Here is a 28,000-nt window from a genome sequence, read left to right as displayed (position 1 = left end):
TTACAGTTTGTTGGAAGAAATTGCAAATCCAAAATCTATAAACTCGCAAATATGTATTTTTGTTTTTTTGTTATATTTCACGATAATTGTATAAATCACTTGATTTTTCCATTCCACCGTGTTTCTATAACTTGGAAAATTTTGAAGCAGAATTACGTAAGAAAGATGAAAAAATTTACTTCTACTATGGTGCAACTTCAATTTCTGAGAATTAAATCTTTCTGTACATAACACAGTGAAGGTTGTTTGTTATAATGTTACTTCAGAATGAGTATGTATTTACATCGGTTGTTGAAATTGCCTTCGTTTCACTGATATATCAGTGCTTCGTTTACGATCAGAATAAACTTTTGACGGTCCGTCGTGCGTTAATCTAAGTAAGACAACATTGACGAGCACTGCCGAAATAAAGAATGCAGAACGCCGCTCACATATAGAACTGATGCTATTAAGAAAAATGGGTCAAATGCAAAAAAAGGTTCTCGCGTCCAAAAGGGAATGGGTCATGGACAAGTCAACAAAGGACACATGACACTGCATGACACTCACTCTAAAGAATTCTTCTACAAAAGTCATACACGTGTTCGATGTCCAAAGAGGAATGAAACAAAAGGAATAAAGCACCGCTAATACAACTACATACTTCGACAAATAATCATTGGAAAATCAACTTGTACATATCAGATATATCAAAATATCGGGACATAACTTGACGGAATCGGTTAATTAACTTTATTCGCGGCTCGAAAATTTAACGTTTTTCAAAAACATTGTATTTATAAATTACTATTGTTATTTATAATCTATTTATAAACTTTATATTTTTATTTAATATCTCTTCAAAAGACTCGACCTCGTTATTAAAGTAAATCAAAATAAATTACCATTTAATTCGAATAATTGACTGGAATCTTTGAATTGACCCAGGAACCGTTGTCCACATGTTGAAAAATGAATTGACAATCAAAAAATGTCGGGTGAAAGGTTACGTTCGAGAACTTGATCGTATTCGTTCTTCTATCACGAGGTTGTAAATACACGATACAGCACTTCTAACGTTTTCTTGATATTTTTATTCAATATTAATGTTTTTAACGTAATTATTTATGTATTCTTTGAACTAGAGAATGCTAGAGATCCAAGTAATTTGAGCAGTGTACGAATACATTTGTAAATACAGCCGCTCGGAGTGTTATATCCAACAATGCGGCTGGGTGCGGTGAAAATTTTACATAACGGTGGGGATACGTTCAGCAGAAATATCGTTCGTAGCTCAAGATGACACTAATCTGAAAGCTATTTCCGCACGAGATACATACAGGTGGAGAACAACAGTGACCTTTAATCTTTCGTGTCAAGTTCTCGTCGTTTACAAACAAAAAAATACGGTAAGGACATCTGCTGCAAAGTATTTCTTACGACTTCTCGACGCGTGTTAATACTTTCTATTTTTCGATGCCTGTCAATGGCAGGTTGTCGTGCGTCCATCTCTATTTTAGACCCGGATAGCTATTTTCCGAGAACATACATGCTTTCATGAACAAACCTCGACGCCTAATATATGATGAATCATGAACTCTCTGTTATCGGATCAAATTTTCTCGAACATCGTAATCTGTCAGAAATGATGATCAGCATGATTGTTATTTTTTTTTTTGATAATGAATTGTAATTTTGCGATTGTTGCAGAAGTTATATTTTACATAACACTGTTGTTCAGAATAAAATTATTAGAATAGTAAAGTCGTATGCGTGTTAAGTAGAATGATATTCTTTCTTTTCATGTATATTTGCAGAAGATTATGGCAACAATTGATAAAGAATATTCTATAGTACCTCTTCATAGGCGACCAGAATTAACTAAAGAATGTTGCAAGCTACTTAATTCTGAATGGCCACGAAGCGAGACTGCACGGTATACTATATTAATGTATTTAGCGATAGGAGAGAGATTATAGTTTCTAAAATTAATTCATTTTTTCCATAAAACAGGTTAGAATCTTTAACTGTATCATGCGATAAATTTCCCACATGTCTTATCCTTATTAACAAGGAGAATAGAGTACTTGGTCACTGTAAGATATCCTTAATATCAAAATTACGCCATAGTTGTTTCATACAATCAGGTAAGTTTAACTTGAGTGAATATTTCAAGGAAGAAAAGTAATATAATAACATTCTTCCACATATATTTTAGTTATAATCGACTACCAATGTAGATCCCAAGGGCTTGGATCGAAATTGCTTCATGGTGCAGAAGAATATGTTAAAAAAAGAGGATTTAAAAATATATATTTAACAACCAAAGGTCAAGAAGTTTTCTATCTTAAAAATGGCTATAAAACCTGTGATCCATTCAAAGCCTATGGAATTAATGATGTTGTATATTCTACTGCAGCATTTACAAAAGCAAAACTTAAAGAAAAATCTATGCAATTTTCTGGCCCACCACCTCCACCAATGCCAAATTTTCGGATGCCTAAGTTCTATGATTTTAATGGAATTGCTCATAGAACGCACATGGTGAAAACATTACAATAATAGTAATGTAATGAAGCCAGTCGTTACATTTAAGATCTTTTCATATTCCATTATATAAATGTTTGCAGATTACATATTATTTATTGATATAGTAAATTATTTTTTTAATCGTTCATGCTACACTAATACTTTTCATTTGTCAGTACAGTAATGAAATATCGAATCATACAATCCATTCCAACAATAAACTGCAAAAAATATTTTTGAAAATTGTACAGCTCCTAGAGGCAATGAAATAGTCTTCGTAAAGATTATAATCCTTTTGTGTGTGTGCTCTTACTTTTCTTATTTATTTCTGTAAACGAGTAAAAACAATTCATAGGAACATCTGGCATTTCCTATACCTAATTTAATAGATCATCCAAAGATAAAAATAGGACACTTTTTATTTGTGTAAAATTGTGTTTCATGTTGTATTATGAAACAGTTGCAATGCCACAAACTTTCTGATAATGTTCTGGCTGCTGAAGGCTTTCAACAAGAAATGCACCTAAATCATGTTTAGAAATAGCGCGACCTGGAGATTCGTCGTACTTGATTACATACTTTGAACTTGGTGCATCTGAAAGTAAATCATATAGTAATATGCGATTAGCTTCAATATATGTATATTTAATGCAATGCGTACCAGCAATGTGTGGAGGTAATACAGCGATCCACTTTAATTCGCTTGCTTTAAGTAAGTCAAACATGCGTTGATGATCTGCATTTAAATCCTTGAATATAGCGGGCACTGCTTCAGGTTTATAGAATAAGAATGCTACAAATAATAAAACATTATTGAGATGCTTATAAAAAATATTAATTCACACTTAAACTATAATTGTTCTAGAAGAAATTAATTACCAGACAAGCAAACAGATACTGCTTTTACATTATGCGTTTTCATAGCATCTATTATATTTTTCATACCCTGAGATAATACAGTGGTTGGACCTAAAAGAATTGATCATGAAATAGCGCATTGAACTTAATAAATTCAATATTTATTAATATTTATAATTAGTAATTTAATAAATCGATTAAATTGATCACAATTTGGGGCGATTAATTCTTTTCAATCGAACAAGATAAAAATTTTAATTGATTAAATAATACTTACTCAAGTCATTTCTTGTGCCAAGAACAACAACCACCCCGTCTCTGTCAGCGATAGCACTCGATACTTGTTCAGCATTAGTAACATCTCCAACAACTGTTTCTATTTTGTCTTTCAAGTTTGTTGGAATTTTGTTTTCATCTCTTACGAATGCTCTTACCTTTAAGCCTAAATTGTAAAATATGTTATTAAATAAAAACTAGAATGTGGTTCTATAAACATAATATACATTTTATAATTTTCTATTGTTTCGAGGAAACCGGCTTTTTTTATAGACATATATGTAGAAAAGTACATCACCCTTCTTTACAGCATCGTTTAAAGCACATAATCCTGTATTTCCAGTACCTCCAAATACTACTATTCGGTTCATGGTAACGCGGTTGCTATCTGATAAATACTGCGACGTTATCACAGTTGAAATAATAGACTTATCAAACCTGCTATGTCATCTCTACGTATATAGAATCCAAATTACAATTTAAGGGGATTTACAAGCGTGACAGTTTCTTATTCGCTTCTACAAATTCGTTGTCCCAACACTGCGCAATTGAATAATAATTGATGAATGAAATCACTATATAGACTAACTGTTTAGGTTATTTCTAACACAGATAGCATAACCTATTCTATATAGAGAAGTTGAATTTATTGAATTCTTCTTTTATACAAAGAAAAGCAATTTATTGCTCATGCTACGTCCGTAGCATCCGTAGTAATACTAATTCAACATATTTGTTGTACGTATAATATGAAAGGCAAAAATAATTCAGATATTTGAAATAGTTGATGAATGTACATTGTACATAGAGATCTTATCTGTTAGAGATAAAGTTTGCACTATATATATGTATACATATACATAGATTGATTATGTAATAGACACGATTCCTTTACTAGTTGTGAGATTAAGATGTTCATTCATTAGTAAGAAGGAACAAATTAAGAATTTGTTTCAAATTTTATACAAAACTACTCTTTTACAAAAATTAGAAGTGTAACATTCTGATAATAACCCTTTGGAATAGGAATGGATAAATTATGGATGGAAAGAGAGTAAGTCTTTGACCAATTAAATTAAATCTAAATAAACGTAAAAGCTGTTAAATTGTTTCAGGTTTGTGTACGCACTGCATTAAGAGCAACTAACATTGTCTATTATATTATATTAATTTTCTTTATTTGTTTTTGTACATAGTATTTAGTTTGATATGAAAAAGAGAGTTTGCGAGACTGCCTCTTCAATGAAACTGTAACAGTTTGCAATTAACAATATGCGAGCATAAATAAAAAAAAACTTCCAATGAATTTTAAAATTAGTAGGTAAATAGTAACATAAAATATGCTTTATGATCTGCACGCGAGAATTGCACGTAAAAAATTCTAAACAACCATACAAAACATACAGTGACTGAAATAATATTAGTAAAGATTGAATAATTCTTTATAATGTCATTAGAAACACATAATTTGTTTAAATAATATGTCAAACAAATTTCAATTACAAAATTGGGAATTTAGTTCAATAGTTTCCTACCTAGAATTTTTTAAATATGACAGAGGCAAAGGAAATTCAGTATTAATTGATTTTCCGTTGTTTCTGATGATCCCAAATATTCTTTGCATTTTGAATCGATTAATGGTTGCAACATTTCTGTTGTGAATTATGACCGTGCTTCTTTAATGATATTCTTTAATTAATGCACACTGAAGTTATATATCCGATTACTATAAACTTTACGAGCTAAAATGCTGCAGAAGGTTTTCAGTTGGTATGGACTTGTTGATGGTCAAGGCAAGATTTTTCATAATCATCTAAAGCATTGAATGATTATATAATTTATATTAGAATATACAAACATCACAGAGTTTGTTCGTACCTTATAAAACTTTTTCAAACTATCAATTATATTATCAAAAGTATTTTTTGAATAAATCACCGTGACCCTATGATTATTTCGCTGTATTAACACGATAACTATTAATAAATTTCTTAATAAACCTCGCTTAATTATCTACCCTGCCTAAACTCAAGTGACTGCTGCTACAGGGGATAGACCACGCCTATTAAAAACAATAACAAACACCACAAGATACGTTTCACAACGTAGGTAGAAATAAGAACACTGAACAGGCTAGTTTACATAAAGAAATCTATGATTATTTCGGTCACTGTATGATACAAATTGAAATAGTTCTATTAAGAATAATAGGGCGGAGGTATCGTCAAATCTTGCAATATAGTTAACTGTTCTTGTGTGAAATGTTGCGCATACCCATTTATACCTCTCCACCCATCATAATGCGTCCTCTTAAAATCATCCAGTGTCTTCCTAATCGTTGTCTATAAATAAATGAAAATACATTACTCAATGATTTGAAAGTATCACAAATTGATTGTGCACTCACCGGTATAGGTTGCGGGTCATTCATGAAAGGGCTGAGAAATTCAAAAATTGATGGAACATAGTCAGGAATATCGTATGGATGAGCTTGAATGAATGCGCATAGTCCTAGCACAGCTGCATGACGAATTCTTATAACATCAATTTTTAATTCCTTCTGTGCTGTCTCTTTGTGTTTATTTAAGTGATCTTTCTTATACAATTTGGTTTTCGCTTTCTTCTTAAACTCCTCCTGAAAATGTTTGATTAAGTTAAGATAGAAAACATTTTAATATAAAATTATTTCGAGGATACTTACCAATAATTTTTCTTGTTTCGGTATAAATGTACAGTGCAACAATCCGCTGAGACACTGACCAGCGCTTTTTCTCACTTCAACGCGTTCATCTTCCAATAAGGATAAAACGGTATCCTTAATGCAATCGACCCACTCGGATTTGCTTAAGAATATGCTCATATTATGAAATACCAATACTTGGAGGAATTCTAAGCAAGTGGACCTCGTCCACCACGACGTGTGTTTCGACATCTTCACTACTTCGTGCAAGACCGTTGGCACGTCACGTGGTAAAGTAAGCACCTGTGCAAGAAATGCTAAAGTATTCGCACACAATTTAGCTTCGTCTGTATCGCAATTTTCCAGTTGACACATAATAGGATATATTTTATAAAATTCCGGTTGTAAACCACCCGGAGAACGGAGGATGGTGATTGAGATCCATTTGCAAACTATCTTGAACAATCGAATCGCCATCTCACGATCCTCCGCGGTTTTCTCCGGGTCTGCCGAGGACTCGTTGCAGTTAACGTTTGCTACTTGAGGTGATAAAGACTGTTCTTCCTTACTGTATACTAAGGCACTTTCAGCGGCAAGAGTTTGTAATCTCGGTAGTATTTTATTTATTAAATCCTCTATTTTCGGTGTCCACTGATTGCTTGAGAAATTAGGAAACCTGAAGTTCGTGCTGAACACAGTTACCAAAACAGAACCCAATCTTCTTCTCACATTCTGGAATGGACTTGCCAATAGCCTGTCTTCCGCACGCTCTAGCAGACGTTGCAATAATTCTGAAACTCGCCACGATTGTTCTTCAAGCGCCACTTGCAAAGTAAGCAAACGTCCGCACTCGACAACGGACGTCTCTGAATCACCGAGACGTGATTCTTCCATTAAACATTCCAGTAACCAATGGTGTCTATTTGGATCTCTGTGTCGCTGTGCGTTTGCAAAACACAGCCCCCAATCCATGTGGGACTCGACCGTTAAATTCGATATCGCGAGCCTTATAATTGGTAACAGACTATCCCACATTTCGCAAACCATGTCGAATGGCCAATGCTTGGAGCCTCGAATAATTCCAGCGATTATCTCGGACGCGCATCTTTGACTACTTTTCTGTTTGTCTCCAACCAGCTTATACAAATGTGGTAAAAAGTGTTTCAGGTATACTATTCCATGGTTACGAAAGACACCTTTGAAAAGCAAAAATTTAAGACCGTTGAATTTGTCCCGTTTCTCCTCGAGACTGAAGAACCTGATCAGTTTCTCTATATTCTGTGGATCATTGAAAAAGTGATCTACTTCTTTCTCGTGCTCTGTTAACTCTCGTACATTCGTATCTAAACACGGTTGTTCGGACGACGGTGCGTATATTTCTATCTTTTTTGGCCAAGTGTAATATCCGGTATACGCATTGTGAACAAATCTGGGTTCATCCCATTGTTCGGGGGTCAGCGGACGAGTTTCATAATTATATTGTAGCCAAGCGTTATCTGGTCTTAGTCCTGGAACCAGTTTCTTAGGCTGATCTTGCGGTTTGCCTATCTCTGGCGAAGCAGGAGGATCAATAAGTACCTTTGGATTTAAAAAATCATTATTTAACCTGCATATAGTTCAATAAATATTCTTACTCTATTTCAAAATTTAATGAATACTTTACTTTTGGATGCTTCCGTTTCAATTGTTTCAAAATGTACACGGCAACTCTAGTAGCGATTTGTCTTTCTTGGAACGAATCGTGTATCAACGCTCCCATAAAATAACGAACGACTTTTGGTGGATAAATTTGTTGAGGGTGGACTAAATTCTGGATGAAATACGACGCCATCAATCGATGCCTCCAGTGCAAATTCTTTTCCAGAAGAGCGTTTAACAGTTCGTCCACCAAGCCAGTGTAACAGGCTAAATTATTTTTTCCGACCTCTTTAAACGCTTCCAAACCTTGTTCTATCTCGTTCTCAGTTGGCAGAGGAAGACTTGGCTTCAGTTTAGTTGTCCATAATTTCGATGCGATTGATAAACAGGTTTCCGGTATCTCCAGTGAAATGGCAATCGTCGGAAAACATTTATTCACAGTATGGACTAAAGATTCTTTTAGTCGCACCACAGACAGTTTTTCAGATGTTTTAGACAGCACTAAAGCCGGCCATAGAGATCTCAGCATTTGCCAATTGTACTTCATTATCATAGACTCTTGCGGAGGGCTTACCAAAATGTACAGAGCACCCTGTTCGAAAAAGGTAAAAAAATTATAAAAATATTGAAATGTATTCAATTTACGTGAATTACAGTATAATGTCTCGTAAATTTGTTTTTCTGCGATGGAACAATGTGTATCATTTTTGGCATGTATTGAACGAACTATTAGGAGAGTCGTGTTTGAAATACGAACATACATTGCTCAGTAGTGAGGGAACCGTACTGTACTGAATAATTTCGAAGTCGTTCCCGAGTACGTATAATTCTAGGCATTAGCAATTATTCTTAATGTTACCTTATGTGCGTCATGATGCTCCTCTGCATCCTTCTGTAATATCTCAATTAATTCTGGGACAATGAAGGTATAAGAGTAATGGAAATGTCGAAGAGCAAGAAATAGATGACTCTGCGCTTGCAATCGCACATCAGCGTATCTGCTGGTGGATAATGTAAAAAGTTGAAGCATAATCTCTTTATGAGTTTGTGTTAAGTTGAAACATTGCGAACGTACACGCGTCTCGTGTTGGATATGGGCGCATTGCAATACAAACGGTTTCAACAATCCTTTGTTTCCTACTAATGTATTTTTGTAGAATCTTTTCACAACTTTAAAATGCCTGCGTACCATTTCACAGTCGTCGAAGCCGTGAACCTCCCCTAATAAAAGTTGATTCCAAATCTAAAATTAAGAACTTTCATTCATTCGAGTCGCAAACAGATCTGAAAGATGTCACATGTATGTAAGTACATACCTCTATCAAAACTTCTAAACTTTTCGTGTCGTCTTCTACATGCTTCAGTATTACTTTCTGAAAATCACTCATAAGTTTTGCGATATAGCGTCTTACGTTGCTGCCATCTGGCATTTCTATTACTTCACGCACGCCAAGCGTTGGCTTAAAAGGCACTGACTTTAAAGAGGATTTCATTAAATCTAATGGTTCCTCCTCCCATACCGGTAATACGGATTCACAACCTTGAACAATACTGCACACAATGTTCAAACTAGTCAGCAGTTCATCCCTAAAATCATTATTCATTCATGTAGCATTTAATATAGTATGTTAAAAACAATGAAATAACTTTCGACATTCGTGACGAACCTTGATAATGTTTTCCAATCTTCACAATATCTCTGTATTTTACTTATTTCTGGCAATAAATACTTAAAGAATAATTGCTTTAATACAGTCATCTCTTCTTTTCCGGGAATGTACCATTCAACTTTCAAAGAATTGATACTCAATACCTGGCCCCAACGCATAGGTTCGGTAGACTTGAATCGATCTGGTAAAACTTGAGATAACGAATACATAATAGATTCCAACAACGTAATAGCTAAGTTATTCCCTTCTCTTGACTTCAAAACTAGCACTCGATCAAGAACGGTAGTCAATTGATCTATATACGGCAGCAAGTATTTCCCGCGTGTTTCCACAATAGCAGATAACAGCAACATGACGTACAAAAGGCGATTATCCAAATTCTCTTCTTTAACGATGTCATTAGTTTCGTCGGTGATCTTCAGAATAGTTTCCGAAAGTATAGGTAGCAACGAACGCACAGTCGCTTGCCCGTTAACACGGGCGAATATTTTACATAATAACGCAGCCAATTGTCCAGCGACTTTGGTCTCAAGAATTCGCTCGGTCACGAATGTGCGCAGTTTACGCAGAGCGCATTCGAAAATTTTATCGTTAGCCTGGGTTAATATAATTGAACAAACTTCCTGGAGCACAGGTGAAACAACTTTCTCCGACCTGCTTTTAGCATTACCGGCGCTACTCTCCAATCGAACTGATTCCAAAGAGGTAGAATCAATGAAGTAGAACACTCTGTCCAGCAATTGTAAAACAAAATCCTCAAATTTTGAGGTCGTCTCATAAATGATTGTCTCCTCTTCGTCCATAGTTGTGGATGGTTTAGGAGCATCCGTCATAGGTATATAAGCAACATAAAATGCAATTAGACGGCAAATTATAGAACACTTTTCTGTGTCGCTTGGATCGATACCAGGTAAAAGTAAAAATAATAATGGTAGAACGTGTGTTGGTCCTTCAGGATATGTGTATCCTGAAATAAAAATGCAATCGAAATTATGAATAGTTAGAGGTGTGCGAGAACTCGAAAATGTCGGGTCGACTCGATGTCGACCATCAGGTACCTGACATTTTCTGGTTCTCGCACATCTTTGTTAATATGTCTCTTAGCGATTTTAAACGATTATTTTCTTTGATTAATACCTTTGTTAACATTCCTAGATCCTTCAATCATTGGTCCGGCTATAGCTTCCATGTAGCTTAGCGAAGTGTACAATTTGTACGACTCTGTTGTAAGAGAGCCTAATACAGGAGACACTTTCTCTAACACATCTGGAATAACTAAGCTGGGTCTCACAATAGCGAGATGATATAATATTTTGGTGACATTGCTGGAACCTGATTTGCAGTACATAGCCGTCATAGCTACCGGCGTCATGCTTTTGACGAACGCATCGACATCGCTATCAGTCAACTTGTACTCGTCTGGTACAGGTGTTTCCCATGTTGGCGAAGGATAGCGTTCTCTGTATGAATAGGGGAATCTTGCATTTCAAAAGAAACAATTATAGAAATACACAGTATAGAAGGCAAAAATATTTACCTGCGCAAACGTTTAATAAAGTGATTTGAAAGTTTCATAAGAAGATTCTTTAACCCTGCCAGCCATCCACCAGTGTTAGCTGGATGTAAGTATGTATCTATAGTTTTCAAGAATTTTTCAAAATACATTTGCGCGCTTGAACCGTGTCCCTGAAATTATTGAATACATTAAATTATTGTACATACATTTTGAACGTTTTTTTTTCTCAACTTATTATATAATACAATCTTACCAAAACTGATACTATCCATATAGCTTTAGGGCATGTATCTATAATGCTATAGTTGCATGCTTGTTGTTTGTTATATGTTACTGGTAATCCCAAAGATTTCACAAATCTTGCGAACATTAATGGAATATGTGGTTCCCAGTTTATATATCCAATGTTTTCGGAAGCCAATCTTGCCATTAAATACATCATATCGTTTTCCCATTTTGGTGCATTATTACACACTTCCCACAAAGCCATGAATTCATCGAACCACAATTCATGCCCAATCGAATGATGTTCAGGAGGTATTTGCACAGGTAGGAACCATTCTAATAGTTCCATATTCAGAGACATCGGTGCACGATTAAGAGGGTAAAGTGTTGGTCTCAATTCATCTAATAACTCCTGTGTCGTGCTCAACTATCGTAATGAATTAATCTCAATCCTTTCACAAACTTATTTGAAAAAAATAATCACTTACAGGAAAATAAATTTTTACAGCATGTATAAGTATATCTAATGTCTTTGTTAAGCCAGCAGGGTAACGATACAGTCCCAATGAAGTCTGTGCACTCAATTGAACATCACGAGTTAATTTGTAAAGAGGTTTCCATGGTAGTTCTAACTCTTTTGGAGATATCAATGTTTTTTTCCTAATAGTTATCCAAAAATAAACATAATTCATATTAAAAGGAGGAAACACAAAATCCTCATTAGTACAGTATTCTTTCGCTATAAGTCTCAGTGTCACAGTGATGGCTCAGTGCGGCTTCCGACCTATTGCAAATGAGGATACCTATGCAGCTTCACTTTGTTCACGAATGGGCTAACGGCAAACTACGGAGTGTTCAGCCGAGCAGCGATATATTTTGTTAGAAAAGGATAGAATATAAGATACCCCTTCGTTCTGATACTAAGCGGTGTTGAGCGGACAACTTCAAAAGGAGGAGAGAAAATCTTCTTGTTGCGAAAAGAACATTGTCTTATTTTGAGAGAAAACTGTACTACTATTTACTGATATTTAGAAACTCACTTTAATAATACTATTAATACCAAGCAACAACCATTTACTATATGTGGTTGTTGATCTGGAATTGTAACTAGCTCATACATTAATTTTATCAGAAGAATATGGTCTTCTTTACTGAACTTTAAGCCATATATCCTTATGTACCTGCAACCAATACAGACATATTTCACATCCTAATATATAGTTAAGCTTTGATGAAACTTCATTTTTGGTTTGTCATAGAAATAGTAAGCGCTCATACATATTCCAATAGATCTAAACAGTCATCGTTCTAGATACATTTTGTGTTACACGTGAAAGTAATAAATTTTCTATTACATGTAAAATATCAACTTACTCGCACAACCTGATGACCCAAAGAATACAACCAGGTTGCAATTCGCGGAGCATAACAGCTCGACCCAAATTTCCTTTGATCTCGGCGAAAAGTGCTTGTGAATCTGATTCCAACTCGTCCACATAGGGCAACAATTTATTATATATAAGTTCCCTTTGATAATGAATTTTAACAGGTTTACTGTTTGCGTCCATGATTTCTTTCTTCTTCAAACTACTGTCGTTGACCGTATCTTCTTCGTTTTCACACATGATTGTTTAGAATGTATTATTGTTACGAGCGAGTGTTGTAGGTTAAATAGACGTGTCCGACGGAAGAACAGGCGATACAATGAGAAATCATAGACGTTGTCGAGTCACCAACAACTTGCTTATTTGTCTTCATTTTTATCGAGTCATGTTTTGTATTTCGGTCGCCATATTTGATATGTTAACTTTGAAAGGATCGAATTATATATCCACTGCACTGCGCTGCCGTCAGTGTCTTCTTACGGAACTATTTAGAAGCATATCGATTGTTGGCATATCGATATGCTACTCTTATCGATAACTAGGAAGGAGATCGACTTCTTCGACTTATGCTATATAATTCTGTCTACTTTTAGCCTGTATTACCTGTATTATCAAGTTAATTTAAATAATCGAACACGAAAACTAGAAATTTATTTACTATTCAAATTTGATGGAAGATAAAAAGGGTAGCGCGTTTGGTCACGTGACAGATCTCTTATCGGTCCACTTTGTGTCGGGATGGCGGTGGATTTGATTTTTCAATGCCATATGGTTATTATGAAATTAATGAAATGCCCTTTAGGCTAAAACATACGTGAACATACGCCAACCACTTTTCAGAGAAGTATGAATTCAATCTTGTCCAAACAACAAAGGATAATGAAGACGTAAATTTGAATTATTTACGCTAACTTTTGAACCAAACATTCACATAAATTAAGGCATTTATTACATCTGCTGCTTTATTTATATAGTTGTATAGGGTTACACAATTCCTTACATCCCCTCTTTCTCCACCTTTCCAGCTCACGACGGCTTTTATGTGTATATATATATAACTCAAAATTTGTTTTCTTTTCTAAATTGAAAAATTTAAAAGTACAAGAATATAATCTCATCATATTTTCAGTTTTTCATGTAAATTATTCCTTATTGTCGCCGCTATAATTCATATTTTTATTAATGATATGAGTTTATTTTATATAAGAACTTAATAAGGCGCATCTATCATGTATATGCTACATAACTTTACTTTAACTTGATTATAAAAAATAGTAATTTTAGAACTCGCAATTTTTAAAATGAGAATTTTTAGTCTTTTGAGCCTTAAAAGTACATATGAAAGCATTATAGAATAGTAAAAATGAGCCTCGGGTCGGGTTTTGATGACTCGGGTTGGTTCAGGACCTGAAAATTAGTGATACTCGGGTAGTCGAAGTCAGGTCGAGTACCCGAAGTCTAAGTCAAGTCGGGTACCCGAAGTCGAAGTCAGGTCGAGTACCCGAAGTCGGATACGAAGTCTCGGCCCGACCCGAACTCCAATTTCCAGGTACCCGTCCACCCCGAACTATTATCTTTAGAAGTATTGTAATTGTAAGAACAAACAAGCTAATTCGAGAGATGTATATCTTTCTTCATGTCTACAATACTTCAAAAGATAATGGTTCGTTCACGGCTAATATGATATGATCACGCTTACATATGGTAATCACATTATACGTTTATGTACGTATGTACGTTTATGTACTTAGAAGATACAATATAACATACTTTGAAAACGAGTTATAACAAATCTATTTTACTTGCGAAGTACCATCATTATCATCATTTTTGTCTTCTCCATAACCAAAATTGCTTCTGTAGTGGTCCAAATTTGTATTGTCTCCTTCGCTTTGAAGAGTATCATTTTTTACTTTCTCGTAAAGAATAGTAAATCCTCTTCCAGTGCTAATTTTCCTTGCTGTATCCATGGTAATTTTTGTGTTTACACGTCTATTGATCTCTTTATCCAAATGTTGATGAATACTATTGTTTTTAGCATCTGTTTCTTTAGGTTTCTCATACCTTTTAACATCATTTCTGGTCATATTTAACTTTTTCTTACTGATGCTTTCCAGTCCGCCACGCAAGGAACTATTCTCGCTGAGACTATTATTCGCACTATTTTCTTTTGAATTTTCCCCTGAAGACCTGTTATTTGTTATGGATACATTTTTCTGAAGTAATGTACTATCCTTCTTCAAGTCGACTTCCTTCATTTTGGAAACCAGATGTCCAAGGTAGGCTTCTTTGTCATCCTTATCACCTAATGTTTTATCCAAAGATATTGCTTTAGCAGCATTTTTAGGTTTTCGTAATGGTTCTTCTAATTCCTGTTAAATTATAACACATATTGCATTAGTAAAGAATTGGAAAAAATAATAATGGATGAATTAACAGTAAGAGAAAGAGTAAAATATTTAAGCACACTTACCAGTTTTTTAGAGACGCTCTTATTATCAATAGTATTGTTTTCTTTCTTTTCGATCATAGCTATTCTTTCCCTCTCATATTGCTTAAATTGTGACTTTTTAGCCTTTGATAAGCCTACTACAGACCTCATTACATTCTTTTTTTCAGAGGCAGCTATTGGATTGTACGTTACATTACCCTAAAAAAGGTAAATAGTTCTATGAATCCTTTTAGGCTTCGTAGTACTTAATAACATTGGTTCAGATGACCTTGACCTTGACATATGTGTCAACCCTTACTCATCCTTCTGAGTAACCCTGTCTCGTTTTTTATATATTAGAAAGTTATGAACAAAATTAATTTATTATCGAAAGTCAAGTCCCTTCATTGCTAGTTTCACTCTATTTTTAAAAGAGCACATCTGCATATGTGTGACTGCAAGAATTGTCTGTTATAACTCAATTAGAAGTGTGTAAGAATGTGGATCTGGATTAGGTCTGGTAATTTGGCCGCCGTGAGGCAGCCAGCAATGTAAGATGTGTGAAATAATAACAAATGTACGAAAACACTAGAGGTCGGGAATTCCCGAAAATGTCCGGGAATCCCGTGAATGTGTTCGGGATCTCTGAGACGAAAGCCAAACGTAGAGAAGGACAGCATGTAAATACGTATCGCAAAGAACACGCGGGCCTTTGAACTGTGCCGGCGACGGCGATTGTCCGTGACTTTTTCCCATACACTGTCCTTCCTTGGCTGGCAGAGGAATGGATAGGAAATGGACACTTTCGTCTCAGAGATCCCGAACACATTCACGGGATTCCCGAATATTTTCAGGAATACTCGAACATTTTCGGGAATTCCCGTCCCATCCCGTCCCGCACACCTCTAGAAAACACACATGCCATGATCAATGTAATACATATGTCAACATCAAGCTCATCGGAGTTGCCTTCTCCCACATGTAATATTTACTATAATATTAACATAAATCTACCGACCATTAAAAGCGACTGATGTGTATAGTATTATAAAAATAACAAGATTAAATTTATTTATGTTTTGTTTGCGATTTTTACTGTAATATATTCTGGAGTCAAAAAATATATTCAATAAATTTCCATGAAAACACCTTTGCAATTTCAGTAATTGTCAAATAAAAAATTTAAAATGGGTCCTTTGACCCCTCGTAGTAGAAGTTTACTGTGTAAACTCTCTCTCTCTCTCTCTCTCTCTCTCTCTCTCTCTCTCTCTATCTCCCCCTCCTCTCTCTCGTATAAAAGTAATGAAACATTTGAAAAACCTTTTAACTACTTACCCCAGACCAATCTTCGTCACATACTATATCAGTTTGCACTTTACACAACTCTTCTAGGGGTACTGTTCCAACTTTTTGCTCCTCTCCTATTGTTGTTTGAAAACATTTTATATTACCACTGCTAGGACACGTTGATATGTGATGCTATAATGATAAAATATTAAAATTAAAATTTATATTATACACATAATAGCATTTCCAAAAAACATACCTCGTACTCGTCTACATTTAACACATGTGTAGCATTGTAGTAACAATGAAGCTTAGTATCCTTTGGATAGTTTTTGCGGCACTTGACTAGATGCTTTTGCAGTCTACCGTCTAAAATCCTATGGGATTCGTCAAATGGGCAACGCATGTAGGGTCCAAAGAAATTCATTTTGCTAAACAAAGAAATTAATCAAAATGTAAGCACATGTAAGCAACGATTATTACAGCAACCATATGTCACATGAAAACGATAAAACAATCAACAAAACTTTTGATTCTAATACTTTTCCGAATATACACAATGTTATTCATATGTATGTTGTTGTAAATAATATTACATGGATGATTATTATCAATTGACGTAAATATTTACACTGATATTACATGTGATCCTTAAACCAAGTGAATATTGAATTATATTGCTGTTTCAATATTTTCTAATTACGCAATGCGCAAATGCGTCCTCTACTTCATAGCAAAAACTGCGAAGTTTTATGTGGCAAAAACTGTGCCATTAAGGCGAATCAACACTAAATAACTAATCAATTCAATAAGATAGTTGCAAAAATAGGAAATGAGGATAGATATCGTAAAAAGGTTCGAATACAAGGGATACAGATATTCCAATGCAAGTACAATAAATTAGGATAAGAAATTCAAATTATAGCCAAAGATATTTAGATTGTGAGTCAACCTTGAAGCGTGAGGAGACAGCAGGAGACAGCAATAATAGCATAAGAAAGATACGAATCGTTGTCAAGTGTTGTCAAGTGTTGTCAAGGCAGAACAAAGCAGAACAAAGAACAAGTCCTATTAGGAGGGAGTGGGAGGGGGATGTGCAAAAAATAATTACACTCTTTGGGGAGAAGTTTAAAAATCTAGTAACCGAATTTAGGGAATTAGAAAGAGAAAGTTGGAGAAAGTTTTAGACTATGTAGAAAGAGATGTTCAAATAAATGTGGACTAAGATATATAAATAGAGGACTCGCGACATGTGGAAAGATATATCGCGTCAATAAATGGTTCCAATACTTAATATGTGTATTTTATTAATATCATAAATCCAGCGAAAATAAATTGGACCGTGAAATACGCGAGATTTAATTTGAAAAAGTTGTACTCTCAATATATCTCTCTATTCGTTTATTTTCATCTTGCCAATTTTCTACAGAATTGTCCGTTTTACGCAATCGCTGTCTGCGGTATCGCTTTCATATATAGAGTATCCAATCTTTAAAACATGTGATTTGAGTTGCACCACCACTATCTTGCAAGAAAGGCACACGCTTTCCTCGCGCAGTATGGCCCGCTCGATTCCAGTCGTAATCTGTTCGACCACGTTAGCTCAAAGAGGTTTTCTTTCATTTACGAACAAAATCGCCCGTAAATAATCGAAGATTCATCATGGATGACGAATGGGGTATGAAATGATCGATATACGAACAGCTTGTCTGGTTCATCGCCATACTTCGATTCAAGGCAACAAAATGATTTTAACCTTCAACATTGCAGATGTCGAAAACGCTGAGGCGAAATTCGACCTCGCTATCAGATCCAACAAGTGGGAGGGCGAAGATGAAGAGGAAGACGTCAAGGTTCTACTTTAATAATTTTCTGTTATAGTTGCAATAAGTTGATTTTCAAATTTTATTAGTCAGCCAATCAGTTCATAAGTATGGTTAACCTTACATGCTGTGGATTAACACGAGACTGGTAGTACGACAGTTAATTACTGGCGAACAGACTTGAAGTTTGCTGTAAATCAAGCTGAATCGAAAATTCGAATTGAAATTCCAAAAAATAATTTAAATTCTTATTAGAATTGAATACTTAGTACTTACATGATTGGTCATCTCGAATTAAGATACAATTAAATGTACCTCAAAGGAGATAAATTTGAAATTTGAGTCAGGGTAGACATTAAGTTTAAAAATACTGATGTAACAACTAGAACAATGTACAGCAATTATTGGATTCACATTTAAAATTAACATTGGCTCAAATTTAATCGTCTTGGATGTATATTCAGAAGATAAATACAGATGTCAAAAATATTTTTCCCGGATGACGCTGGATTTCAGAGATTTTGGTGATTAACAATTTTCTGTATGTACGTACTAATTTTATAAAAGAAATTCATTCAACAGGATAGTTGGGAAGATGTTGAAGAAGAGAAGAAAGATGTAGAAAAACAACCTGCAGAAGTGCCTAAGGCCACCAAGCCAAAGCCAAAAAAAGCTTTGGCAGAAAGGATTGAAGAACGTGAGGTATTCACAATATTTAATCTAATCTCTAGAATCTAGAATTTTTTTTATTTGTTTTCATACTGTATACATAATCGTATCACATAACATTAGTTCTTACTATTTATTTAACTTATCCTTTTGTCTGTCCACTATATACAATCACTTAGTAACTTTAAACTGCAAAAAAAAATTATATTGAACATTTGTAAAATATAATTGATGTTTCTATATCTATCTGGATAAATATCTTTGTATTTTTAGTAGAGATCTAACAAATGAGTATAGCAAAATATTTAAAGGGATATTTCTGTTCTTTCTTATCATAGAAGAAGGCAAGAGAAGAAGCAGAAAGGAAAGTGAAAGAAAAAGAAGAAGTGTTAACACCAGAGGAGAAGAGGGCAGAACAATTGAAACGTCAGAGGCTGCAAGAGGAAGCAGATCTACGACTTGCCATGGAGACATTTGGTTTGTCCAACCTTGTTGATTTTTCTCATCGCAAGCCGCACAGAACCGACAGAAAATGACTGCGTTAGAAACGTTTATGTATTAACTCTTTGCGCTCCTCTTTTTATTTAAGTAATAATGTCAATATCAATTTTCAATTACTTATAAACATCTATAGTTACAAACATGAAAGTGAAAAAATGAAAAGAGTACTACTATTTCTACTTGCATAATCACTATTTTTCTTCTTGGAGCATTCAATATAATATGTATTAATTTGTTGTTCTGTCTGAAATTTGATCTATTTCACTGATTCTGCAGAAATAATGAATAATATTGTAAGTTTGCATAAATTGACAAGTTTCTGAATTTATAACAAAGGAAAGTGATATAATAAAATCTGTAAAATACAACTAGAATATAAAATTAAGTATAGGTTTATCGTTATTTATTTTACTCAAAGTTTGTTAAATTTTAATTTGAATTTATATTTACATATTTGTATTTTGTAAATTTAAAATGCTTCTCAAAAGAATTGCAATTATGAAATCTTTCATTGAATCTCGTGCTATCTTTTAATGTGAAACTTTACTAAGCTGTAAATCGCTTTCAATTTACTCAAACAGAAAATTTGTTTAATGATGATTAAACATCTCATGGACATATACAAATGATCTCTGATCTGTAATTGTGAATTAACAAAATGTTTATACATTTTAAGGAACTATTTATTGATGGGCTCATTGGACTGCAAAGGGTTGATCCAATATTTATTGCCTGAAAACGAGTTCTCAATGGCTTAATAATTTTACGCTTTGTCTTTCAAAAACTAATATAGATATATCGATCAATATCGAGTATTATTGGTGTAAGAATCGTAACAATTATTTTGTACGTACATACTGATCAAAGAAATAAGTAACTATAACCAACATTAAATTTGTGACAGTTTCTTTTGCTTTCAAAAATACCGTATAAAGTATTTTTTTATGTAAATTTAAAATGCATATAGTTATAAGAATTCTATGAATTTATAAATAGCCTTTATATGTGCTCAAATATTCTGCATACTTTTTAAATATTATATTACTATAAGAATTAAGACAAGTTTTTGGGAAATGTTTAAATTCTCTGATATTATATTTTTAAAAATGAAGTCATTATTGCAGTTAGAATAATTGCTTTAGCATTATCAAACTTCAAGTATTTCCAAATTACAATACATTCAAAAAGAATTGATTTGGCGCCAGGAACTGTACTAGAGACATAATGTATTTAATCGAAGTAATACAGTTTTCAAATAAAGAGTATGAAATTGTTACTGTGCAAAAAAAAAATAAACATTCCTCTGTCATGAAAAAACAAATCAGACGTGTCTTATTTATCAACATTGATCTCCCGTACCGTTCCTGATGAAGACTTCATTTCAATGAAAACAAATATTAAAGATTCTATGAAAGATTTTGTCAACGGATTTTCTATTAAGAACTCTTATATTAACATAAAGAAACTGTAGTATTTAAAAAAATACATACACGTACAGTAACATTGTTAATTATTATTATTGAGATCGAAGAATCCACAGAAAAATATTAACTAATGTATTCATTTAAGTGTATAAACATTTAAGTGAATGTAATTATTATTTCTTTGTTTAAAGGTGTAGCAAACGATGAAAATGTGTTGAGCCTGGACAATACAGTGCCTGACACAAAAGAAGAGTTTGAGCAGTATGGCAATGTACTTGCACAAAAAATTAATCTGTTTGCCAAGCATGCCGAATTCCCTCCATTTGCAGAAGAACTTGTTAAAACAGTCGCTCTTAATTGTAAGTACATCCATGTTTTAATTAAATGTACCATACACACTAGTAATAATTAACTAAGTAATAATTAGGTAATATTTTTCATTGTAATAATATCTAGTAATAGCAAAATCTTTTGCTACTTCTACTAACATTAAATGCAAATAGCAAACTTCTAAAATCATTTCTGTGCAAAATGTCGTAATAATCTAGTGCTTCGTTTTGTCATTACCATTTATAAAGTTCTACATAAATATTCGTTAATTTGTCTTTAATTTATGTTTGTGCGTTTTCAGTGTCCTCAATACACTTGAAGAAAGTGAAAACAATGATTGATAATCTTTTGATCGAAAAACAGAAAGTCGAGAAAGGGGACAAGGCAAAAAAGAACAAGGGCAAAGGAAAGGCGAAACTGAAAATCGAGGGTGAAAATGCTCTTTTGAGCGAATACGGCGACTATGTTTACGACGATTATGGCGATTTCATGTAGCGACCTTTTCACTCCATATTCTTATTATTCCCGATCCCCTTTTCTAGTCGCCTAAATACACGCAGATGGTTATTAACATTTTTGCAGATTTTGTATCCTTTATTCTCTCTCTGCCTTTCTCACTGTATACATAAAATGAACCTCCTAATTTCATAAATTTCACTGTTGGTTCAAGGTTGCGATTTTGAAATGTTTTTCCTTAGAATTCCCTATTGTATACATTCAGATATTATATATATATACATATATATATATAGTAAAGATTATCGTATCATCTGACAGATGTAAAAGGATCTTAACACGAAGTGTTATGTGCGTTCCAAATACGAGCGACAGAATTTATTGATACTCACCGATCGATTACAATTGTCAATAGCGCCAGAAACTCAGTAACACTAACAAAGAATATTTCTGCAAATCTAGCTAACGCGTTTACTGTATTAATTTATAAAACATTCTAGTTATTGTGAACTGTGTTAAAGGAAAATTCGGAAGTCAAGAAGACACTGTGCAGATAGGGACTTACGAACAACGATCTTTAGAGCGCGAGCGTCGCGGAGTAACTGAACCATTTGGTTCGCCAAGCACCGAAGTAAAATCGGTGGTCGAAGGATCTATCTTTCGAAACCTACTTCCTGCGCATGCGTAAACAATCGTCTTGATGCGAGGAACTATGCATGTATACACGGTGGTTCCTTATAGTTTTATATTTACATATACGGCGCGTATGGTTTTTGCGATATCTACTAATGTTTAAATAATACTACATAAAAGGATTATGTACTTTGATCTAGGAGTTCTTAGAAATCCTTACCTACTAAACATTAAGCATAATTATGGAACGAAATCATATAAGTAATTTAATTATACTTTATTAAGCATTTTGTTACATATAATCTTTCACAGAAGGGATGCATAGTGAAAATTGAAAAAAAAGTTTAGTTAAAAAGTTTCTTCCGAGTGTGGACGAAGTTTTTTTTCGTTTAAACCGTATTATCATCATATCAAGTTTCTTAACTTACAACAGTAAAACTAAGATTTTCATTGCTTCATTATAATAAAGTTTAACAATATTGTTTTACCTTCTCTTTTCTTTTTCTAACGAATTTTTCATACTTGTTAATAAACTTGTTCAACTTCTTTATAATAACATTGTATATATGTTTTATTACATTAATTTACCAGATCGGTAAATCTGCTTTCTTTCCATTACAATAAATTAATTTTTATTACAATAGCCTGTTTCTTAGTTTTATTGCAATATTTTCTAATATATCTGTTGCGATAATATTAACAAAAATGCAGTAAAGCTAGTTCGCTTTAAAATCTATTCATCAAAATGATTGCGATAAATTTATTTTTACTTTATAATAATATGGCACGTTGAAATAGTTTCAACTATTTAAATAGAAACATCTTGATTTTATTTGGCTTTCAGAACGATAAATATACTTAAATTATATTTTTACTTTTAGTGAGAAATTAAAAGAAGTTTATATTAAAATATTTCACATTCTTTTTGCAGACTGTTAAAAACATTGCTTATATTTAAAATTGAAAATTGGGAAAGTGCTAATTAATTTCCATAAAATAATTTTATGAGAATATACTTTACAATTATAAAAAAAAACATACGACTATAAAATTCTAGCATTTTTCCATTAGTCAACTGAATCGTAAGGCTTACTATAAAAAAAAGGTAAAAAGTTTTTTTACATATAGATTTTCATTATAGGAAAATTCAATTGAATAACTTAATTGATGTAATATTTTAAATAAAGGAATAAAATTAAGAGTAAAAAATGAAGTATGTTTAAAAATAAAATTTATTAAAATCATAACTGTAATCAAAGTTAAGTAAACGAATTAAATACAGTGTGTAAGGGCTCAGTGTTTATAAATTTGTATATAACCTACGTAAGGTGGAAACGTGCAAATTCTTCCCCACTATTCCATATGATATGATCATATATATGTATTATGAGCATACACATATTTAATGTATATAAAGAAAAATCATATCATAGTTTTGTAACAAGGAAGAAAATACATTATGTTCAGCTTAAGAACATCGATTTAAAATCATGATTGTACTTTCAGGTATTTCTATAATCGTATATAAGTAATAATTGGAAGTACTGGGTGAGAGTACTTCCAAGTAAAGGAAAATTATGGGCCTCTTTATAAAATAAAAGTGATGCGTCGATTAAACTAAATTATCGATATTTTACTGCCTTAATTTAGGACAACACTATAGAGAAAAGTATTTTGAAATGGCATTTCAAAAAAAGTTCGATTATTTCATCGGGAATGAAACGTTTTTGTTTGGAATGTAAATAATAATCAAGGAAAATTAACTACCAAATGCGTTTAGTCCTCCTGATGCCTAAGAATGTTTGCAATGGTACGAACTAAAGGAAAAGACTCGTTCATTTTACACGAGGAGTTCCAGTCGTCAACGTTCAAAGAGAAAATCATTGCACCTCCAAAGTTGTTTGCACGAATCCATTCAGCCTGAAAGAACATGAAATTTTCTATTAGAATAAAGGTCCTTGCAGACTATACCGACACGGCGGCTACCTGCACCGCGCCGCTGTGTATTACAATGGGGATGCGGCGGGTCGTCAGTACGGCCTAGTATCCGCATCCCCATTGAAATACAGAGGAGAGACCCAAAACGGCCTAGCGGTCCGTTGCAGGTAGCCGCCGTGTCGGTATAGTCTGCAAAGACCTTAAAACTAAAATGCGATTCATCATGCTTTACTGCTTTAACCCTCCGAAGACCGTGCTGGAGTCATTTGTGACCCATCGCAGCGGTAAGCTCGAGAGCGGTGCCGCACACATTGACGAAATGTGACGTATCCGCTGATGGTAGGTATGCGGGACGGCAGAGGCAAGAGGAGTCTTTTCCCTGTGTGCGTTGCGTAAATTATGGTGGGGAGCTCGAGCAATAGTAAATGTTTTTGTGAATATACGTGTAGGGTCAAAATTGACCCTGGTACGGACCGCTGTGCCTCGGTACTTTGAGGGTTAAAACAAGCCTACACGTGTGCTTTGAACTGACTGATGCCAGATGTTTCAATACTCTTTAAAAACGGCTATTCGTATACCGTTGGTTCTGTACCTGACCGTCATAAAAATTAAGGTACCCCAGAAAATTTTACCGAAACATCTGGTACCATGAAGTTTCAAAGCTGAAACGTGCCTATTCACAGTTAAAATTTGTCTGTTTAAAAATTGTATGCACACCTTATAACGAACACTTGCGACATCGTCATACGATATCCATTCTTTGTCTTTATAAGCATATGGAACTTTACTTTCATTATCGAAAACGCTCTCCGCACCGTTTTCAAGGAACTGGCAAACTTCAGAATAGGCAACAAAACCCAGGGTACCTAGTTTTCCAACGCCGTTTGTTGGAGCGAGTAAGCCGTGATTTAACGAGTTATCCAATGTATACGTGTGACCAAAAGTAGGTATGCCGATTATTAATTTTTCTTTTGGCATGCCTTTCGAGAACCAAAAGTGAGCGGAGAAATTAACATTTAACGTAGAAAGGTACCCAGATTCTGCAGAGCGTGGTAACAACGGTGCATTGAGACCAGTGATTGGATAATACCAAACATAAAAATGATAATCGTACGACATAAGGTTTATAAAATCCACGTATCTGAAATTATTTATAGTTATTATCAATAGACATTATAATAATATAAGTAAGCAATTAGAATTTCGAAATGATTTACTTTGCCATCTCTGCAACATCATAACTTTGCTCAACAATGGCTTGAGGAGCAGCCACAGCAACAGAAAGAATTAACGTTTCTTTGGCTCGTTGAAATTCTCTTTGTAATTCTTCTAAAAGTTGCACGAAATGAAGCTTTTCACGATCGTCAGCTCCAAGCCATGCTGGAAATTCCCAATCTAAATCTAAGCCATCAAAACCAAATGACTTTGTCACATTTAAAACAGACCTTATAAATCTGTAATAAATATTGATTGCATTCAACATGGGTGTTCTACATTTAGATATGATAGAAAACCAATATGTATTACCTTTTCCTATTAGTGTGATTTTTTACCATTTCCGAAAAACCCAAGTGGAGCTCGCTACTACCGCCAACACTTATCATGACCCTTAATTCAGGTTGCATCTTTTTGTAGGCAACAATGTCTTTGTAGATTGATGTATTGTGGCCCAGATCGAGGCTGCAGTTCACCACGCTCGCAAAACCCACGATAATATGCGTACAAAGATTAGGGTCAATGTGCGACGGACGGAGCTCCCAGAGCGTGTTCAGGTAGTCCGATATGGTGTAATAACAGACAATGATCTGCCTGTAAATTTCGTGTAGCATCATAAGGATTATTGATTTTTATGTGGCAAACTTAATAAGAATATTGCCTTAAATATATTGCCTTGTGGAGTTGGTGTAGAACTGCTGTGACGTACTGATGGTGTTGTTCCTGTCCGCATTCTGGTTCTCCTTCGTCGACTCGGCGTACATCCTAGCCCGACGTAGCCACGTAGCAACCTTGGCATTATCAACTATTGTCTCTGTATCAGCTTTTTCAGAACTTAGAATGAGAATTCCTATCCAGGCACGAGTTACAAAAAGAATTGCTAGTATTAGCGATATCAGCACCAAGCACAGTACTTGTGTCTTCCAACGAGGTCTAAAACAAGACATATAAATTTATTTTAAGTTTAGTTGTTAATTTAAACAAATTTGATGTGAAAAAATTATTAACATTTATTTATATTTTACAGGTGTAATCTAATAAAATAACAAATGTCGCGCTATATAATTAAGAAATGTTATTCTTATGTGTTAAACTGATAAATTATGTCAAACATATATAGTTCTAGTCAACTTCAGATGCACTTATGTTCAGTTTCAACCCAAGAAAGCTTCTTGTGCCATAGTAAATATAGAACAATCAATATGCCACACCTGTAACTTTTGATATACACCTACTTACATATATGTTCACACATACACCAGAGGGTATAAGTGAAGAGAGAAAAAGAAATGAAAATTATAAAATGGTTTCATATTAATATGCATAAAACAATGAAAATCATAATGATAAAACAATAAACAAAAAATGTGGGAAAAAATAAATATTAAAATTATACATTGTTTTTAATTAAATACGTGATATATATTTGCTATTTTATATATATATATACAATAACAATTACTTTTTGTCAATATATAAAATAGAGTCTTATGATATATATTGTTAGATAAAAATAATGATTAAATAATACATATTAATTATTAAGATCGTAGAATTATATTTGCAAATTCATTATAACATATTTTAATCAAATAAACTTGGTAATCATTTAAAAAAAAATTATAAATAGCGCATTAAAAATTATTTTACTGGATATGATTAAAACAGCCTTGTAAATCTCATTGTTAAATATCCTCGTTCGTAAACATTGATTAATGTCATGAAATTAATTTTGATAAGATAATAAACACAACAAGATCATGACATACAAATTTTTTGAAGGTACACGATTTTAAAATATTGTATTACTATGGATGTGTACATGAATAAAATTTTATATTTTATGTATGCGTTTAAAGATATTAACAAGGATTATAAAATTATTAATAGTACGAAAATGTATCATTGTATGCATTTTATATTATGTGCAGGACATATAATATCGACGATATATGTTTATCGAGTACATTTACTCTTATACATAAAAAGATTCAAAAGACGTCACAAAATGTGGATCATCGATAAAAAATTATGTATTGCTATATTTAAACAGGAAATAATTAATACTTTACGAAGGTTCAATGGAACTCGTATACTAAAGTGGAACACAAATAACTATTGACTCTACAAATCTGATCACATCGTTATTAAATAATATTATTATCTGTCATGAATCAATAGCCTCCGTTTCATATTTTTGACGAATAAACGTGCGCTTTTAAAAAATATAAATACAAAAAATGCCATCATTCTGCACAGCGAAGGATCAAACCGCATGTATGGAAGTAGAATTGTATTCATGGCTTGCATGACATGCATGTCCATATACACAATACGCAATGATTTCGGTAGAAAGTTAAAAATATGACTTACTGGCGGACGTCGGTTAACAATTCATACTTGGCCTGAGGCACAGGAATTTGGTTAACCATTGAACGCACAATGTTCGTCGTGATTGACGCTTGAGGACGCTAGCCCTCGAGGGTGTCTTACCACTTTTATTACTACACCCCGTGCGATAATATAAGCACTGACAC

The 28,000-nt window shown here is 33.7% G+C and overlaps 6 protein-coding genes across 12 annotated transcripts; 2 read left to right on the top strand and 4 right to left on the bottom strand.

Annotated features, from left to right (window-relative positions):
- On the top strand, positions 1 to 11,314 carry Naa80 (N-alpha-acetyltransferase 80). 3 transcript variants are annotated; one of them, XM_076427006.1, is made up of 6 exons: positions 1 to 673; positions 928 to 1,027; positions 1,125 to 1,388; positions 1,797 to 1,915; positions 1,993 to 2,126; positions 2,198 to 11,314. In XM_076427006.1, the coding sequence occupies exons 4-6, from the start codon at positions 1,803 to 1,805 to the stop codon at positions 2,539 to 2,541; spliced, it is 591 nt and encodes a 196-aa protein (XP_076283121.1). In that variant the 5' UTR covers positions 1 to 673; positions 928 to 1,027; positions 1,125 to 1,388; positions 1,797 to 1,802; the 3' UTR covers positions 2,542 to 11,314. The 3 variants fall into 3 exon arrangements, 2 of the variants coding, with proteins under 2 accessions (XP_076283121.1, XP_076283120.1); XR_013009220.1 differs by lacking the exon at positions 1 to 673 and having other exon boundaries at positions 695 to 1,027; positions 2,198 to 4,696; positions 4,758 to 11,314; XM_076427005.1 differs by lacking the exon at positions 1 to 673 and having other exon boundaries at positions 695 to 1,027.
- On the bottom strand, positions 2,910 to 4,076 carry LOC143210276 (flavin reductase (NADPH)). Its single transcript, XM_076427004.1, has 5 exons — positions 3,941 to 4,076; positions 3,644 to 3,808; positions 3,388 to 3,477; positions 3,170 to 3,301; positions 2,910 to 3,103 (listed from the first exon to the last, which is right to left on the bottom strand). The coding sequence occupies exons 1-5, from the start codon at positions 4,011 to 4,013 to the stop codon at positions 2,958 to 2,960; spliced, it is 606 nt and encodes a 201-aa protein (XP_076283119.1). The 5' UTR covers positions 4,014 to 4,076; the 3' UTR covers positions 2,910 to 2,957.
- Positions 5,780 to 13,188, bottom strand: LOC143210259 (proteasome activator complex subunit 4A). The gene is made up of 13 exons (XM_076426952.1): positions 12,746 to 13,188; positions 12,412 to 12,552; positions 11,860 to 12,031; positions 11,400 to 11,798; positions 11,168 to 11,316; positions 10,768 to 11,090; positions 9,628 to 10,597; positions 9,277 to 9,547; positions 8,820 to 9,203; positions 7,986 to 8,552; positions 6,344 to 7,900; positions 6,050 to 6,277; positions 5,780 to 5,984 (listed from the first exon to the last, which is right to left on the bottom strand). Exons 1-13 carry the CDS (start codon positions 12,994 to 12,996, stop codon positions 5,841 to 5,843), a joined length of 5,556 nt encoding a protein of 1,851 aa, XP_076283067.1. The 5' UTR covers positions 12,997 to 13,188; the 3' UTR covers positions 5,780 to 5,840.
- A 741-nt stretch (positions 13,189 to 13,929) lies between these two features.
- LOC143210270 (uncharacterized) lies at positions 13,930 to 17,581 on the bottom strand. Of its 3 annotated transcripts, none has more exons than XM_076426991.1 (5): positions 17,427 to 17,581; positions 16,734 to 16,905; positions 16,523 to 16,666; positions 15,230 to 15,406; positions 13,930 to 15,128 (listed from the first exon to the last, which is right to left on the bottom strand). In XM_076426991.1, the coding sequence occupies exons 2-5, from the start codon at positions 16,899 to 16,901 to the stop codon at positions 14,550 to 14,552; spliced, it is 1,068 nt and encodes a 355-aa protein (XP_076283106.1). In that variant the 5' UTR covers positions 16,902 to 16,905; positions 17,427 to 17,581; the 3' UTR covers positions 13,930 to 14,549. The 3 variants fall into 3 exon arrangements, with proteins under 3 accessions (XP_076283106.1, XP_076283107.1, XP_076283105.1); XM_076426992.1 differs by lacking the exon at positions 17,427 to 17,581 and adding an exon at positions 17,117 to 17,296; XM_076426990.1 differs by lacking the exon at positions 17,427 to 17,581 and adding an exon at positions 17,106 to 17,289.
- A 380-nt stretch (positions 17,582 to 17,961) lies between these two features.
- On the top strand, positions 17,962 to 21,796 carry Eif3j (eukaryotic translation initiation factor 3 subunit J). Its single transcript, XM_076427003.1, has 6 exons — positions 17,962 to 18,152; positions 18,245 to 18,327; positions 18,880 to 18,999; positions 19,305 to 19,443; positions 21,083 to 21,250; positions 21,523 to 21,796. The coding sequence occupies exons 1-6, from the start codon at positions 18,137 to 18,139 to the stop codon at positions 21,714 to 21,716; spliced, it is 720 nt and encodes a 239-aa protein (XP_076283118.1). The 5' UTR covers positions 17,962 to 18,136; the 3' UTR covers positions 21,717 to 21,796.
- A 772-nt stretch (positions 21,797 to 22,568) lies between these two features.
- On the bottom strand, positions 22,569 to 28,000 carry LOC143210264 (acidic mammalian chitinase). 3 transcript variants are annotated; one of them, XM_076426973.1, is made up of 6 exons: positions 27,837 to 28,000; positions 26,139 to 26,408; positions 25,776 to 26,057; positions 25,466 to 25,702; positions 24,966 to 25,389; positions 22,569 to 24,230 (listed from the first exon to the last, which is right to left on the bottom strand). In XM_076426973.1, exons 1-6 carry the CDS (start codon positions 27,893 to 27,895, stop codon positions 24,087 to 24,089), a joined length of 1,416 nt encoding a protein of 471 aa, XP_076283088.1. In that variant the 5' UTR covers positions 27,896 to 28,000; the 3' UTR covers positions 22,569 to 24,086. The 3 variants fall into 3 exon arrangements, with proteins under 3 accessions (XP_076283088.1, XP_076283089.1, XP_076283090.1); XM_076426974.1 differs by having other exon boundaries at positions 26,139 to 26,396; positions 27,837 to 27,997; XM_076426975.1 differs by lacking the exon at positions 27,837 to 28,000 and adding an exon at positions 26,472 to 26,662 and having other exon boundaries at positions 26,139 to 26,396.

This window comes from Lasioglossum baleicum, chromosome 7 (genome assembly GCF_051020765.1).
Source record: "Lasioglossum baleicum chromosome 7, iyLasBale1, whole genome shotgun sequence".
NCBI lineage: Eukaryota > Metazoa > Arthropoda > Insecta > Hymenoptera > Halictidae > Lasioglossum > Lasioglossum baleicum.
This window is presented reverse-complemented; position numbering and strand designations above follow the sequence as displayed.